Source organism: Syngnathus scovelli, chromosome 2, assembly GCF_024217435.2.
Source record: "Syngnathus scovelli strain Florida chromosome 2, RoL_Ssco_1.2, whole genome shotgun sequence".
In the NCBI taxonomy this organism is placed as follows: Eukaryota; Metazoa; Chordata; class Actinopteri; order Syngnathiformes; family Syngnathidae; genus Syngnathus; species Syngnathus scovelli.
In genome coordinates this window covers 12,988,685-13,006,377 of record NC_090848.1, presented here as the reverse complement: position 1 = coordinate 13,006,377, position 17,693 = coordinate 12,988,685, and the positions used below count along the sequence as shown (strand labels likewise).

The 17,693-nt window shown below is 41.7% G+C and overlaps 1 protein-coding gene across 1 annotated transcript; it reads left to right on the top strand.

Annotated features, from left to right (window-relative positions):
• The first annotated feature begins 4,443 nt into the window (after positions 1-4,443).
• cd34 (CD34 molecule) lies at positions 4,444-16,101 on the top strand. The gene is made up of 8 exons (XM_049752439.2): positions 4,444-4,619; positions 11,442-11,513; positions 11,764-11,996; positions 12,070-12,147; positions 14,034-14,142; positions 14,238-14,287; positions 14,458-14,619; positions 14,827-16,101. Exons 1-8 carry the CDS (start codon positions 4,562-4,564, stop codon positions 15,013-15,015), a joined length of 951 nt encoding a protein of 316 aa, XP_049608396.1. The 5' UTR covers positions 4,444-4,561; the 3' UTR covers positions 15,016-16,101.
• Positions 16,102-17,693: the final 1,592 nt, after the last annotated feature.

Sequence of the window (17,693 nt, the reverse complement as noted above, 5' to 3'; positions counted from 1 at the left end):
ATATCCCGGAATTTAAGAGCCACATGACTAGTCGACTTAGTTTATGCGGTTTTATGTCAAAATTGTCATTTTTGTCCTCAATTAGTCATTTTAGATTGGGAAAGGGTAAAACGTTTTAATTCGAGGTTTGATTCATCAACAACCAATTATTATCAATTTAATCAACTATTTTATTATTGAGTAATTGTTTCTAGCCATTGTTTAATTTAAAATTGTCAAGATCCTCTGATTTCAGACTTTCAACAATTATTGTTCTCAGATTTTTGCAGTCCTTCATAAAAGTTGATTGCTGATCATTTGTGTTTGATCAAAATAAGACATTTGTGAACATGTGTTTTGACTTTGGAAAATAACGACAGAGCCAATAACGGAATCAAAAGTTGGTGAGCACATCGGTCAGTGATATTGCTAAATTGTAGTTTAGTTTTTTTTCTCACTAAAACAGTCTAATGCCCTTCGATGTGAAAACACGTTAGCCCAATATACACAATTGATCAATAGTCAAGTATAGTTTTAAGTATACTGTTTACGTCAACACATATTTTCTTATTTAATTTCCCCCATATGAAACCACACCTAATGCATAAATCCATTTCAACAAAGCAGAGGGGTCATTTTCAGTAGGAAATGATTAATAAGAAAACATAACAGGATGGTTCTCGTAATCAGATTTTTCCGCACATATTCCGGATTCAACAACAACTCTTTCCACACACCTCTCGCAAATGCAGAGCGTGGCCATAGTGGGACACTGGCACTTCACACGGCCGCAGCTCCAGCCACAAGGTCAACGAGGAATGTAAATACATTTCCATGTTTGCCTTCCAGGGACTTGGGGGTCACAGCGAGGCCTTTCTGCGTAGATGTGTCACACTGGAGGAGAAAAGCAGGAAACAGAAGAGGAACTGGATGCAGGAGTGGTGATCGATGGCTAAGTCAACAGGATGATGAGGGTGGGGAGGAGGAGGAGGACCTCATGTAGAAGTGTATCAAACGTCTTTATCTCTCCTTCAGTCAAATGGTCACTGAGACCCCTGCTGGGAAAATGCACATTACTCATTAAAACTTGTCACCGCATTAGACTGAATGAAACCGAGCACGATGATAATCGGACAGGAAGTTTTGTCATCGTGGCACTGCAACAGAAGGGATTACTCATAGGAACATGTTCAAAATAGCTTCCATTGTGGTGCGGACAATTTTTAAAATTGTGGAAGTGAAGTTGAGAGCTGCAACATTTCTTGGTGGATAAGAATGTGGTGTGTGACCCAAGCTCTCCAGGCATGATGACCCTAGGATATGGGAGGAGGAGGGAGTTAATAAGATGACCCCACCCAGATTGCCCCGTGTGAGTGAATGCAAGCTTTCCTTTTTATATCTACGTACTTAGGGGATGTCAGCTGTAGGCATTGTGGATATTTCAATCATAGTGGTTAATGATGTGACAATAGTTGTATTGAATAAATATTGATATTGTTTTGATGTGGGGATGCCTATAAACGAAACAAGTTTGCCGTGTTGGCCAAGCTACTTGAAAAATGTAGAGTCACCTAAAACTGTAATTTCACAATTGTGGTATCCTGTAAAAAGAAAACCTAATTCTAAAATCTTTGCATGCTTCTCCTATTTGATTTTTTTTCTAGATGTAAATTTTCAAAATAATTATTTAAAAAGACGATGAATGTTTTAGAGAGAAATTAACATTAATTAGAGTAACATAAAATAGCATGAGTCAAGGGCCATTCAATACATATTAAAGTAAGGTGACCTGCTCATTTATTTAAAGGTGTTCTCAAGTGTTTTGAACAACAACAATAACAAGTCTCTTCAAATAAAATTAGGACACAACTCGGTTTGGCGCCATCCAAGCTAGTACCGCCCAATGCACACACACACAGCTTTCCCTCGGGTGCGGAACACTCGGCACACAATGCAGTTTGAGGTCTGTTAAATCGAGACAAAATTATTTTGTTGTAGTGTTCAAAGTGTTCACAGTTATTTGCAATGTATCATGATAAATATATATTCATTAACATCTCAAGTAGTCATTTTATTAAGACTGTAAAAATGCTGTTTTTAGGAAAAAACTTTCTGCCCTGAACTGGTTTATATTAATTTTTTATCTTTGACAGTCCAGTCCATATTTGGATGGTAGTGTTCTCCCTTCAGTCCAGTTTGCATGAGGTCTGGTTTTCAAGTCACCTCTCATTTAACAACTATAAGCATAAGTCATATTTCGTTACTGACATTATTGACGGATGAAGAACCAGTCAAGTATAATTTTTAACTAATACTGCAGTGAGTTGTTAGCATTGGTACTACATTGAAGAAAAGACCTCATCCACAAGAAACCCCTGAATGGAATTCTTTGTACCCTCACACTCATGTTCTCCGCAAAGTATCAGCAAAGTGTTATATTTGAACTAACAAGTCAAGTTACATTCATGTTTTATCAAAATGTAAACCTTTTCAAATTATGCGTAAAGCATTTAAAATCAGGGTTTGGTTTCCAGACACCAGTTTGATGGGACTCATATGGTTGCTTTGTTAGACTCTAGGCTGTTCTTAAAAAAAGGCGGCGGGGTGTGTGGAGGGGGGGGGGGGGGGGGTATGGGGGCGCTTGCAGTACTTCCAGATGTGGTCTGCCAGAATATCAGGAACAAAACATCTGTGCGAACATGAATGGTGAACACCCTGCATCCCATGCCTGCAGCAGAGCACACGTCAACTTTTGTCACATGCTAGCTGCTGATGTGGCGCAATCATGTAATAAGTGTGATTCTTTGTTTGTGTGCATGCATTAGCAAAGCGTGTCTATACTGCCATAGTAATTGTAACGTACACTCAATGGGTGACTCACCATAAACTGTAATTCATCTAACTGCTGTCAGTAAAATCCAAGGCGAGTGTTGTGTGAGACGGTATGAGCTTTTACATGCCAAGTTTTTTTGTGCTTCTATTTACATATGAGCGCTGAACTTTTTCTGACAGTATTTAAAAAGTGTCCACATATAAGCTGAAGCGGCCTTGAAACAAAATAAGATTTTGGGGTGTGTTCCCAACATTGCTGTCTTGTTGCTTAGGGAGCCATCACTGTCCAATGACGCCATTTGCTGAAATTTTCATTGGCTCTAAAATCACTTTTATGCAAACTCTGTACGTAGCCAGCTAATGCTAATGTGTTGCCACCCAAAAATAACTTGTTTGGAAACAGGAGTTGTAGCTATTTTGTCAGGATGCATGGTGTGGTGGAAGTGATAAAAAGGTGGACCCATCTGCAGGAACTGGAGCCAGGTCTAATGACAGGAAGAACTTTTAGTGTGTAAAACAACAACAAGGGCAGCAACAAATTGTGGATGGTCACAAGTTTTAAAAAAAAAAAGAACAACAACAAGAACAAGCATGTACTCCACATACCCCACAGCAACTGATGAGAACCCAACTAGGAATGAACAAAGACTTAAATGTACTCTGACAAATTAGAAGACAAGCGGATGGTGAAAACACCAAGAAAAAAAAGGAGGCGACACAGCTGGTACTGAATAAGCATGAAGTACAGAAAAAGATATTTAAAAACCATTTTCGTCATTTTGTTATTACAAAATGCAATAAAAAAATCCTCAAAATTCTACACATACTAACTTGATGTAATTTTTTTTTAATTCTTTAAAAAAATACTCATGATGTCCTTAACTTTTTGCTTCTCAATCTTTAAAAAACCCAACACATTGATTATTGTATAAATCATAAGACTTGGCACATTCCGATTTTGCCAACTTAGTGGTACAGGGGCGGAGCTATGTGGTGGCCATGGCCACCCATTGTCACTCTGGCCACTCCCTCACCGAGGGCAAGACTTTGACACCTGTAACTTTTTTACCAATTTTATATGGATGCGATATTCTTAGACACCTTAATACTCAACCACAATTAATTTAGAGTTCATGCATATTTAAAGAAAAATATATCTGGCTACACCTCTGGTGGTACTATAAGTTTAGTCCTGGTTGCAACAACATGCTGGTTTTTTTCCTGTGTGACTCTGAAAGCCTAAAAAGAATCTGCAGGTTCTAGATCAGGGATGGGCAACTTCAATGATAGAGGGTGCCACAATTTTGCATTAACTGCCTAGCTGCTAGGATCAACCACACCATTATTGATACGTCCATAGCTCTACAGATGCACCACTGGGGATGTTCTGTTCATAAAGAATTTTGAGGTTCTGACCAAACTTAATTTATGTCTGAAGCTCATCTGGGACATATACACAATATCTCGCGGGTTCACCGGCGGAAGCAGGGACGGTTGAACTGACGGGAAATAGCCCAACTGAATAAGGGTGTGGACAGAGCACACGATTGTAGAAGAGAGAGAGAGAGAGAGAGAGAGAGAGAGAGAGAGAGAGAGAGAGAGAGAGGGCATATAAAGAGCGACACCACAAGGCAAACTTCATCTTCTAGTCTGTCCCGCTTCCTCAGACCTCACAGCAAACACCCATCTCCCTGCCCATTCGCTCACTCAGAATATCACCTCCTGCGTGTGCTCCCGTCCCACTCTGACCATGTGGAGGATGAACGGCATCTCTATCGTCCTGGTGCTCTGCACAGTACTGCTATGCAGTAAGTTACTCATTACAATATTTCATTTTAAAATGTAGCTTTGGGATTATACTTACATGAATGTCACTTTCTTCTGTTTCTCTTGTCATTCACGCATGTGGATTTTGGGTTTATGTTATCTTTACTTTGGTTCACATAAGTCAAAGCGGCAGGTCATTCTGTTGCCTTGGCGACCAGGCAGGTTTAATTTGTTTAAACTGAATTCTGGATTTTGTTTGCTTTCATGAGTAAGGCACTTAACCTCTAAGGAGATATGGTTTGTAACACAGTTACAGTGAGTAAAGAGGATCGACTGAAGTAATTAAATTGTTTGTAAAATGTTTTTTGGAAAACATTGTATGGTTGGTGAAGATGTTTGGCAGAATGGTGGCCCCGGACACAAAGAGTCTGCTCAGGAGAATAATTATACGTTGTCTCCTGTGGTGCCCTTGCGTGCACATGCTTGCGGCATGTGTGTGAGGGGCTTAATACTAATTGCATAGTGATGACTACATGGCTTTCATGCCTCTCCAAATTTCAACGTGTCTAAGTTCAAAGACTGCGTAAAATCTGGTGTGTTCTTGACCAGTCTGCCAGAGTAATGAAAATAGCTCAGGGTCAACTTTGAAGAGCAAAAAGATTATGAGATGGTTGAACATGCTGCTCGTTTGGTGAATAATGACTTTTACGGTCTACATCAGCCGCTTATCAGAATTCAATTTACAGATACCAGTACATGAAAATCCAGTTACGCTCTGCCTCTCCTCAAGCCTCCATTCCAGCCTCCAGTCTTTGCTGTCGCTCCCATCACACAGACCTGAAACGTTGTTGTCACTGCGCTTTATTCGGCAGCCCAGTGTGAACATGCCAACAGGCAAGCGCATGTGACACGGAAAGAAAAGTCAAAATAATTTTTTTGGTATCATCAAGAGTGCTACAAAGGCTTGGTGTTTGAGGTCACAGTCTAAATTGAAGTTAAGCGACTTCTTTGCCGCTAATCTGCTGCGGATCAGGAGGTTTAATTGAATCCACATTAAATTTAGTAGCGGTGATGTCATCAGCTCCTCAAGGGCGAGGCAGCTGACCGACTCATTTTGAACATCACTTTGTTGTGTTCACACAAAGAAGCAGCGAGCATGCATCTCTCGGACTGACTCGACCACAAAGTACACTCAGAAAACAAAATCACACAAGAACAAACAACTCCAAGTAGCTTGCAATGTCCGCCACATCTTCAGTTGGCGGACATTGTAGTAAACTTGATTGCTGAGCGTGATTGTGTTTACTCACGCAAACATGACTCCAACACACAGATGGGCGGATCGCACAACTCTCATTCCATAGTTATGCAGTTTGTAGGAGAATTGAAGGCAGTTTTGGATGATGTCATTCGACCCCTCCTTTAGCGTTACATTTGTTTTAGGGGGAAAACCCAAACTGTTGAAGGATGTGGGGGTGAACCATGTTCTGCTGATCATCTTCCACAGCTCGCTCTTTTATAATGAAGTCAAGGTCGAAGGCAAGGGGTGACAATCAGTATTTAAATGAACCACGCCGTTCCAAGATATTGGCTGAGGGTTGGGAGTTTCCAAAGTGTGCAGCACATGTGATTCTTTTAGCATACCCTTGCCAGTGATCAGTATGTCCTTTGTGCTGTGAATGCGTATCATGTGACCATGCAAGATGGTGTAAGCCACGGACAATCAGATGACACAAAACTGAATGAAATTGGTAGTTGTATTTGCCTTTCAAAATGAAGCTGTAAACAATAATATATAAGAGAAAATATGACTCTCAATTCGCTTTCAACTATAGCACCGGCATGTATTTATTTCTCAACGCATTTATCGTCCCATCATCATTTTATCATGACACCATCGAGTCAAATGTGAAAAAGTGTCGAGTGTCATTCAGTGAATTTCTAAAACATTATTACTATTGATTTTATGAGGCCATTGCTCTTAACCAACATTCTTTTGGCTCAATTGTTTTGATTGTTAACTTTGCGTCAGATGCAGAAGGGCGTGGGTCTGTTATGTTATAAGTCAATCTTAAGTCAGGCCAGGGGTGTGGATTTGCTTGGATCCAAAGTTCCAGCCTGATCCAGCAAAGTAATTAAACGTGGAGTCTGTGCGCCGTTAATGTGCCAATTATCTGAAAGCCATTGCTTGCGGCGAGCTAAACATGTTAAAACTCAAACCCAATAAAACAAATGGTGCCAGCCATCAGTGTCCATTCTGTTACCTCATCCGTCAGCCTTTGCAGATATGACAATCTCCTTTGTTCATGTGATGCCAGCTCAAAATGTATTTACCATCCCCCCAAAAAATCCTCCATCACAGCCAGCTCAATGGTCATTCAGGAAAAGGGTCTGACTTGGAGAAGTAAATCATCTAATAACAACATTTACCCAGTCAAACAAGCCTAATGAATAGCAGACTTTGCGATAAAGGTTAAACTTTCCTGTTCCAATTACTGCAGTCCTGGTGAGCCTTATTGTTCTTTGTTCCCCAAGCACCCTGCAGCACAACCACATGATTTAAGCAGTGTAAAGACAAATAAAGAGCAACACAACGTTCTTTTCTCGTGTTTCACCTCAACTTTGGGGGGACAATTTGGTGGGACAGCCAACACCATGACTGAGCTTACAGTCAGTCAGCGAAGCAACGAAAAGGAAGTCTGTCATCTCCACTTAATATTGGCTGGGGCAGGGTTATCTTTGCAAAGCAAAGATGGCTTACCTCAGGGGAGGAAAGTTTTTAATGAGACTGGCCAAGCACTTTTTTTTTTCTTCTTCCCCAAGACGACACAAGGTGCTCAGATTGGTTACCAGCTTATAAATACTCACTGTATGACCTCCATATGTGCTTTAGAAAGTTTTTCTTCTGTAGTCCCCGCTCCCCTTTCCTTATAATAGCTTGAGAGCCACAATCATATCCCCAACCTGATCGTTCGGCGTTATGGGTCTGTGAGTCTTTTTACAACCTTCACCACCCCCGCCAACTTAGTTTCATGTAAGAGCAGCAGCTGGAACGGAGCAGTCCACACACACATCTGCCGACTCTGACACAGCTGGCATTTCCACCTTCTTGTCCTCTTACAAAGTGGGCAGACACTGGTTTTGAATTTCATGCGATATTTTAATGAGTGAAGTATGGGGGTTGAATAAGTTTAAAAAAAATAAAAAACTTTACTTTTATATCTTTCTTAGGGGTTCGGTCTGACTTTGGACTTTAGAAGCTTAATGTTGTAGAACCAAGAAATTTTTTTTTTAAACAAAATTCTATTGCTATGATTACAGTCAAGCGGGTCTGTAGGAACATTCTCAAATACGGAAAATCAACACACAAATAATTTTCAAGGCCATGAAATTGTATTTCTGAATATGAGTGAGCGTTATCTGTTGCCCACACAGTGTTCGCCTCGGCAGGTCACCCCATGGCTGTGGGAGTGCTGTGACAGACACATCCTGCCCAAGGATGTGCATGGATACATTCCAAAACCTGTTGTTGTTAATTCCTTTCATTCGCCCCCCACCACTCCCCCAACTCCAAACGGTCTTATGTTTGGTTTAAAAACACCAGGGGTGTGGACTGGGTGGAAAAGTCAACTTTTACCAACCTTCTGTATCGGAACAAAAACAGTTGTCAATTCATGGATTCAAATGGTGTTCGAGTATTTAAGGAATCTTTATGGGTGTCTTTTTTTCATAGTGTGCCAAGATGTTGGGTAGTGACAAGTTCAGTAATGGGGCTGCAATGAGCACCCTAAAAATGTGCTCTGGTATTTCTTGGTTTAACCATCAGTACTCACACAGCATTTTATTAGATTATCACAAAAGTCATACTGCTGTTCATGATAATAGCATAACTCTAGAAATGGTTTCCTATCTTGGAAAATAGTTTTTTCTATACTAATCTTGAAAAAGATTGTTAAATTTGTCATTTGTAGGAAACATTTTGTTCTACAAATACTTCTCAAAACTGTAAAATAGACCAAAAAAAACCCCATCATTTTGGTAATGTGTGATGAGGTCATTTATCACTGTGACCCGTACAGGACAGTTGTTAGGCCTTGGCAGAGATCCGCTCTGAAAAATTCACATCATTTTTGGCCTTTTTAGTTGCTAGGCAGACACATCAAGCAGACAACCACTTGCAGTAAACGATAATTGTTAGGAACCCGGCCGGGATTCCCATGTTATGGTCAAACATATTGTCTTTCTAAGTAAAGCTAACCAACAATCATTTTAGAGACTGGCAGCTTTATTTGAGAGGCGAGTTCAAAAAGAGCCAAACTTGTAGTGGTTGCAGCCTCTAAAACGGGATGAATTATGGGTTCTATTTGATTTATCGTGTAACACAAAAACTCTTTGATTTCTGACCGATTGGTCATTCAAAAGAGGATGTGAAGATGCTACTGTGGGCTTCACTTGATTCACCCGTTTTGGTTATTTGATACTTGAAGGAGCCCAAATGAAAAACTGACCAACATGACCTTGATGGTTATATATAATTGATTCCTGACTTAGTATAGTTGAGGAAGTATTTACAAGCCGACATGGAAGGTCGTCTCAAGGGTCTTCTCTGGACATCTGGAAGCAACACGGGGTGTGGCACAGAAAAGAGAGCCAGGGCATTGTCTCGATATTGTCTGGGTGGAGGTCAAATCCAAAATCCTTAAAGCTGCTCACGCTTCTCCCTTGTGGATGAAGTCAGAGTTTTCTCAGTTTTCTGCTGCCTCACCTTTCCCACCCCAAGTCTAAACTGCCCGACCCAATGCCCTCAGAGAGGAAGTTGGCTTTCTCTCTTGACACCACGTGCAAAATGCCGATGGTGTCCCCTATAGTCTTTCAGAGCAGCCCTTTAATCGAGTGTGACAGTATTTGTTTTTGTGGGAATTTCCATGAGGTTCCCCACCTTGGATATTTGTGTGAGGGTAGTAGAAATGGTAAGGACCGCACGGGTTCCACATTGGATGATGAATAGAAAGATCTGGGCATCGTCGTCTTATACAATAAGTAATATCCATGTGGGAGTCACGTTAGGTTTTCTTTTTGTTTATGTGGTTGACGTAAAGTACATCTTGGGAATGTCAAACAAGCTGTGATGTGTCATGGGCGTTAGCATACCAAAGTCACAGGTCACCATTATTTCAAACCATAGTGCTTTTACTAATATTATTACTAATAGGAACAAAATGATTTTAGTGTGACATCAGCTTACACTTGAGTAATATCAAGTATCAGCTCTTTGAAAAAGACCTTTAAACCACAAGTATCAAACTCAAGGCCCCGGGGGTCAGATACGGCCCGCCACATCATTTTATGTGGCCCGCGGACAAATTGTGCATCAAATTCTTTCTTTAGTAAAATTGCAAATTGTGGTCACTTTTTAAATTCATCTTTTTTTAAATATTTGAACAGTTTTTACTAGTCTAATTTGAAAACGAGTTATTTGTGAGTTTGTTTCATAGCTTATATTGTATATAATATGAGGTGTTCATACATTTATTTGGGGTGACAGTTATAATGGCCCTCCGAAAGAAGCTATGACTACAATGCGAAAAAAATGAGTTTGACACCCCTGCTTTAAACCTGATGTATGTCCCAAAAACCACCATGGGCCCCACATGTAGGACTATTTTACAGTACTTCGACCATTTTTTTTTTCCGAAAGGGTGTCTTTTAATCATTCACTGTTAGATTTGGTTATTTGGGATGAAAAAAAGGTATTGAGGAGCTGAAAAGTGCAGAAGGGCGTGTTTGTGAGGTAGGGCCCACACACACACACACACACACACACCAGCGTTGTTTAGTCCTGTTGCACTGAACCCTGCTGTATTTATCCCACTGCCACACACCATTTGGGTTAGTGTAAAAGCAAAACCCTGGTTCTCCTATGACAAATGTACCATCACTCCATTATTATTTTGTCAAGACAAAAAAAAAATGGTTGCATGGAAGCTTCCACACGCTATCATGGGTCTACACTCCATCCTCTCTTCTACTTATGGTTGGTGGCATGCCACATCAAAAAAGGCAGGCTGGGAGCTTCACGTAGCTCGGGAAATCTACTTCATGTTGCCAGTAGTGACCATCGTGTGTGTGGTCTGCATCATACCAAGTACTATATTCACTGGTGGAGATAGGATTTTTGTTTCCTGACAAAAGTCAATTATCTGACCTGGCTCCTGGGAGGTCAAAGCATATTTTAAGGGATGGGTAGTGCCTCCCTGCTCCCCCCTCAGTTCCACCAGTGACTGCATTTATCTTAGTAGAACATGTATATGGGTGTGAATGTGAATCTGAATGTGAATCTGTGTGTGTCGTGCCTATGATGGACTGGTGATCAGGCCAGGGGGAATCCTGGTGCTCACAATCAGATGGGATAGATTTCAGGCTTCCATGTGACAACTGGAAGGTCTGTGAGGGTAGACACAAACTACTTGCATTTTTATATGGCTTCAGTGTGGCAGTAATGATGAGAAAATAATTTGGCAAAGATACTATTTGTCCTATGGAGGGGAAAAAAACAGCTCCTTCCACACTGTCTTTGGATCATCCAACTTAATCCCAGTGCTGTTTCAAACGATGCCCAAACAAATAGGTTATGACCTTTTGACTGTTTGTTTACACAGGTACAGAGGTCTATATGTGTCTTCCGATTAGTTTGAGGACACTCACGCCAGAATTTTGGTTTACCACGACACACAGATTATACCATCACTCCACATTCCACGAGCAATCCAGTGTTTACAGCAGCAACAATGTCTGAAGATTGTGCCTCAAATTTGTCAGTCACACCAAATTTTAAAGCTGCTGTTCTTTCTCTAAATTTGCAGATGATGTAGTGGGCCAAGATGATGTCGCAACAGACGGACCGGCAACCGATCCGGCTGCAGATAACAGTGTCGGTAGGGGTCTGATGTGTCCTTTTGAAACAAATTTATATGAGCATGTTTTTGTCTTTTGCTGCTCTATTGGTTCCAGATTTCATATGGTACTGTAATGGAACCAGTAAGACTGAGTAAAGCGTTATGATAACTACAAATATGAACTACTGTGCAGTTGAAATTTCAACTCACTAGTGACACTGAACAAGCAGCAAAACTAGATGGAAAAATGCATTTGCCTGCATGAATTAACTTATCCATGTTCTCTCAGTCACGACTATGGCAATGGACTCGGATGCCCAACCAGGGACCACTGCTGCTCCAGATTCAGGTGCCGTTCCGGTGGCGGAAGGAGACCCCGAGGCAGCTGCTGCAAATACGCCTTCCTCAGAGACTGCTGACAACCAAGAAGGTGGCGCCTCGGGCACCACAGTTAGCACTCCTGGCGATGATGACACAGCAGTCGTGGGGTCGTACGATTTGTCTGACCGCATTACAGCAAAGGTGAACGCATATCTGAGATGTGTTTAAAACTTTTGTGGATGATGTCATCTCATGTCACTTCTTGTCTCTACAGCCCATGGTGATGTGTGTCGGGAAGGAGGATATTGACGAGAGTAAAGCTGTCAAGGCTATGGTCGCCTATTCTGACTGTGTGGGTACACTGCACTCATTTCTTTCACAATACGAATTAAATAATCATTTGAGACATCAGATGAGGGTTTGCTATCAACCATATCAACCCTTTTCGTTTCATGCAGCGACACTTATAAAACGGAAGCCTTTGCAAGGCATTTCTTGGAAATTCCTCAGGCATTGTAAATCATTAACCTGAAAAAGGACTAATATTTCCTGTCTTGGTCTGGTGTCCATAAGGCAAAAGGAGGAGGTACACGGGTGCGGTTCTTTTTTAGTTCTTAACTTTTCCCAAGCTTCTTTGAATTTAGGATTACAATGCTTTTTTTTTGTTTATTGTTTTATTTACTGAGGAGGAGAGAAAGCGGTCTGACTCAGCCTCATTACATGCCAACAAATGAAAAGGTCACAGCATGTGATGTCATGTTCTGGGGTGAATCTGATAAACAGTTGATTCTTCGAAACATTCGGATGATTTATAGACAAGGCACAGGGCACATTATAAGCAAAAATAGACGTAATATTTGATCACAGGTTATTGCTTGATCCCATATGACATTTTCAATGGAATCCAGTCATATGACACAGCAAAATAATAAGCTATTCAGGATGAACGGCACTTTTCCGATGTGCATCTAGCTGCATAGACGTGAACGGTTGACCCCCATTTGGCTTCTTTACTGAAACATTCACAAGGCTGGACATGCTCAGCTGAAGAACTCATCTGCTGCATTCAACTTAAAGCTAAACATGGACTAAGCTGCCAAAGAATGGTTTGGTCATGAAGCATGTAATAGAAGAGCAGATGAATGAGTTTACTCCAGGAACGATTTCTCTAAAAAACTGCTAAACCATAAATCACAGGCGTAGAGCAGATATTGTCAACTGGTGGTTCGCGGCCCTCTGCTGATCCGTGGCGGTAATGTAGGTGGTCCGCAAAATTGGAAAAGGAAAACAATTGTAACATTTAAAAAAATATAATAGATTTATCATCTAGACTTTAATCATTTTCCAGCTAATTATGTGAATCATTTGAGAATAATTGTCAATTTTGGCTATGTGAAGCCCTTTGAGACTGTTTGTGATTTAGGGCTATACAAATAAACTTGATTTGACTTGACTTGATTTACCCATCCAAATTATGTCAAATGTAGCTGAGATTCCCCAAGTAGACATGCAGCCTGTGTAGGTCCATCCTCCTTCAGTGCAAAACAAAATAATATTTCGCCAAAGCAGTGGACCCCGAGTTGCTTCTTGGTTATAATGGTGGTCCAGTTGTAACCTCCTGGTGTGGAGCATTGCATCAGTGGCTACTGCATCCTTCTGAACTTCAAATTCCTCATAAACCGAGAGTCCAGTAGGCCACACAAGGCCAAACTGAGTGCAAGAGACACGTGATCCTCCACATGTGACACAGACAGATGGAGAAGAGCGTGGCTTCCATGGGAGTGATCACAAATTCAGCCCTCATTCGTTTTTCTCCTCCATGCCTCACAAAATCTGGATTGTGCAGCTGCAGGCTCCGTCCCAATTAGTTGCGAGTCGGGGTTTGCTCACAAGCGTCCCCTGGGAGCAGAGAGAGACGGCTGGATCACATTATAGAAAATGAAGAGTGATCCCAAGTTTTGATTGCGTAATGAGGTGATATCATCATTCAGGACTAGGCGGAGGAAAGTCAGCAAGTATTCCATACAGCTGCGGTCAACTTTTGTGACGCACACAAGAGCCTTCGTGCTCTGAGAACATTCCGGGAATTTGTCTTTTGGCCCCAAAATCCACCCTGGGGAACAAATGTGAATATTCTTTAAGATATTCGCACAAACAAGGGACCTCAAAAAATCTGTGAAGTCTTCAACCAATATCCAAATCAGAAATTTATCTGCAATTTTATTTCTCCATTTTCAGGTCGAGACGAAGCACATCCTCGAACAAAGCAAACTCCAGTGCTTCATTGAAAATTGTCATATCAAACTCCACCAAGAGGGACATAACATACAAATGGTCAGGAGTGATGGTGGGTAGCCTATTTATGGGATGAATTAGCAGAGACTTCATTTTTGTAATTCTGCTATGTGTTGGCTAAAATCTGCTTTCCCTCTCCATGTGAAGGCCAATCAGCCACTCTGGTTGCAGCACTCCACGGGGAATTGAAAGAACAGGTAAGCGAGAACAAAATGCTTGGCGATAAGACTAACCGAGACTTCATAATTGCTCCTAGGTTCCATTGTGGTTCTTGGTCAACAGATTTACCTTGCCGCTTGTGTTCCTCATTGGACACACCAAAACTATCCAAATGTCTCATATGCAATATTCACTTCTATATTCGCAGCTGGGAGTAACAAATTTGGAGCAACCAACGTCCTCATCATCATCCTCATCAGGCCGCTCAGTATTTGTGGGGATTCTGATCACCGGTCTGCTGGTTGCCGCCGCCATTATTGCTGGTTACTGCAAATGTCAACGTCGGACTGGCGCCAAGGGAGTCAAGTTGGTGAGTAGTTTGATGAGTGAGACTGCGGCGGCATGCACCTCCGCCAACTTTGACAAGTGTGGTGAAGTGGAAGTTTGCATACTTAATTCATGACGAAAGCCGTTTGATATTTTAGTGGTGTCACAATTAAAGAGACACTTATCATATTGACAATAATCTATGACCGTATGAATTTGGAATGTTTAATGTTCTTTGCTCTCTTAGCAGGCAGAGGAGGCTTATCCAGTGGATCAGGAGAACCAGGGGAACACCCTCGTGTCCGTGGCTCCGCTTAGCCCCCCGGCAGAAACCCAAGAGAAACCCAACGTGAACGGGGAGTCTCTCGAAGCCGCCAAGACCGAGTCTCCTCCCACCAACGGCCACTCCGCCGCCAAGACTGCAGACACTGAGATGTGAAGCCCTCTTTAACCTCACACACGCACACACACAGAATCCAAAACGCAATTCAGAACCAACTATGTAGTCATCAGGACATCTATGTCCTCCTATCTTCCCTTCTTTGGCGAGGTCCTGCAACAAGCATCAGGAAAACTAGTCGGATAATGATGAAAGTGGCAGTGGTGGACGTTAACGACGGCTCACTTCCTGACTTGTTGACGGCACTTGAGCTAGAGTTTTGAGACGAGCGCTTTCAGGCGGGGCCGGAATGCATTTTAGCATGACTCACCCTCCACCGGGTCCCGTGAGAGCCGCGGCAGCTTCACACTGCCGACACCCATCAGCTGGCGTGTTGGGCCCTCCACCCTCCCCACATATGACACATACACACATGTGCCTCAGTCAGTGATGAAGCTTTACTCCCTTGAATTATTGAGCATGTAGATGTGTGAAAGTGTGTGAGTATCATCCCGACCCCATGCTGGCTTCTTTGGCTAACTGTATGCATGCATGACTTCATGTGATCTAGTTTCCATTCTAATGTAAACGTGTACAAAAGATATTGTTCCGCTGAAGTTCAACCTCATCATTTTTCATCACGAGTCACGTTGCCAATGTGCCTTAAGAGACAGGTTGAAATTCACAAGACGAACTGACTGTATAAATGTCTAACTTGGCAAAGCTACTCATCAGTGTTATTTTCGATTCATTATACTGTATTGTGTATACTGTTTTTTTTTTTTTTAATCAGTATTCTTATGAGCGGTGTGATGCAATTTTTTTTTATGCTATGAGCAAGTCTGTTGTTTTGTTTCAACGTGCTAGTTTTGGTTTGAAAGCTGTTGGAAAACACGAACGCCGTGGCTCATTTAACAAGGAAAACAAATTACATGGTGGTGCGCGTGGGTGACTTTTTTTTTTCTTACATTTTAGTTGCAAGAGCTTCAACACAGAAGAAAACTACTGTTTTGAATGTTAAACTGGAAAACAATTTGACCTGATTTAATTTTGTATCGTGTTATTACTCACATTCCAGTCTTTTTTGTTTCACAAGCAGACTTTTTAAATTAGATCAAAACAATCAAATAAATGTTTTTTTTATGATGTGCTTGTTTTTCTTCGTGTGCGAAGGCACTCTTTTCATTGAAGCTTGAAGATTGCCTGTTGAGATGAGTAAAACTGGATGAAACATTCACTACACACTGATTATAAATTATTTTTTTTTACATCTTGATTCATCTCCTGCCAAATAATTATCATTATGATTCCCTCAAATGAACAAACAAGAACAAAACCTCGTAAAGGCACATAGGCCACTAAGAAGTTGTCAAAGCCTAAACTTACATCAGTTCTCTAACATGCTTGGTATTTACAATCTTGAAGCCCATAGGATTACCAGTGGGCTTGTATAAGTGATGACATCACTTCACACATTTGTTTAGGCGGGGCAGTGACAAACTCCACCAGCTGACCCCCCCCCCCCCCCCCCCTACACACACACATACACACACAATATACAGTACCTCAATCCTTAGTTTCCCAACTTGCCTCATATATACACACTCACTTGCAAGTCTTGTTCTGCCAGTGTCGCAGGCGTCTGACTTATTTCTTTCATATCCCAAGTGAATTTCAAGTCAGCCAACTCCAACACCCTCCCACCTCACGCCAGAGCTGAACCACCAGACCGAGAAGCACGTTTGTATGAATACAGTATATGCATCACCTGTTTACAGCAGATCAGACGCCACATGGGACACATTTGAAAGGTGTAAATCCCCCGTGAACATGAAAGAATGTGCAGTACATGCAACCTTGAACTGTGCAAGATGAGGTCGTCTCCAGCGGCCCGACTCCGCCCATGTCAGCGTTTGTGTCTCATTCCATTGGCTCTGCGTACTCATATTTGTGACATTACTCTCTAATGGAGTCTGGCCAATCACTGTCTTCAAGCAGTCTGCATTTAGGGATCAATCTCTTTGTTCCCATTGCAACAATCCGATAGAAGAGATATTTTCCTACACCAGTGGAGCCATGCTCATGAAGGGATGGATGGATGGAAACAACACTGGACATAGAAAAACCCCCCAAATCTGCTCACTTTAAATGTTTTTTTGAAACGTCACAAAGGTCCCAGAGCTCAGTCCACCCTTCAGCCTCCTCCCTGCTCATTCTTCCCTCCTACAGTCCTTCATCCAACTAGGCCTAGCACATGTGGATTGGAATCTCAGATTATCAACAAAGCTCAGCTGGTTCTTTTTTGTGTCCTGTCCCTCCTCCCGGCGTAGCAACAGCTGCCAAATACGTCATGTTTTGTTTCTGTTTGCCAAAGAAGGCCCCTTCTCAACTCCTCTACGTTAAGATAACATTAGGGAAATAAGGTTGGAACAAGACCCTGAGGTTGGAAGGCGCGGCCGCCTTTGTGAGCCTCTTCCAGTTCATGCAAAGGCTGCACGCATGTCACTTAGTATAAGCCTAAAATGTTGGCATTTAGGAACAAATGAGTTGCAATATTAAATGAAAACCATTTGCTGTCCTGCGTTTCTTCCATCATTTCCTGCTGTTGAGGAAAATGTGATCGCATAATGAAGTCTGCTTTTCCCCTTTAAATCTCAATGACAACTTCTGCACTTTGCCATTTCTTTTTTAACTTTAGGGTTCATTTCTTGTCTTTATAAATTGTTCATCAGGGACCA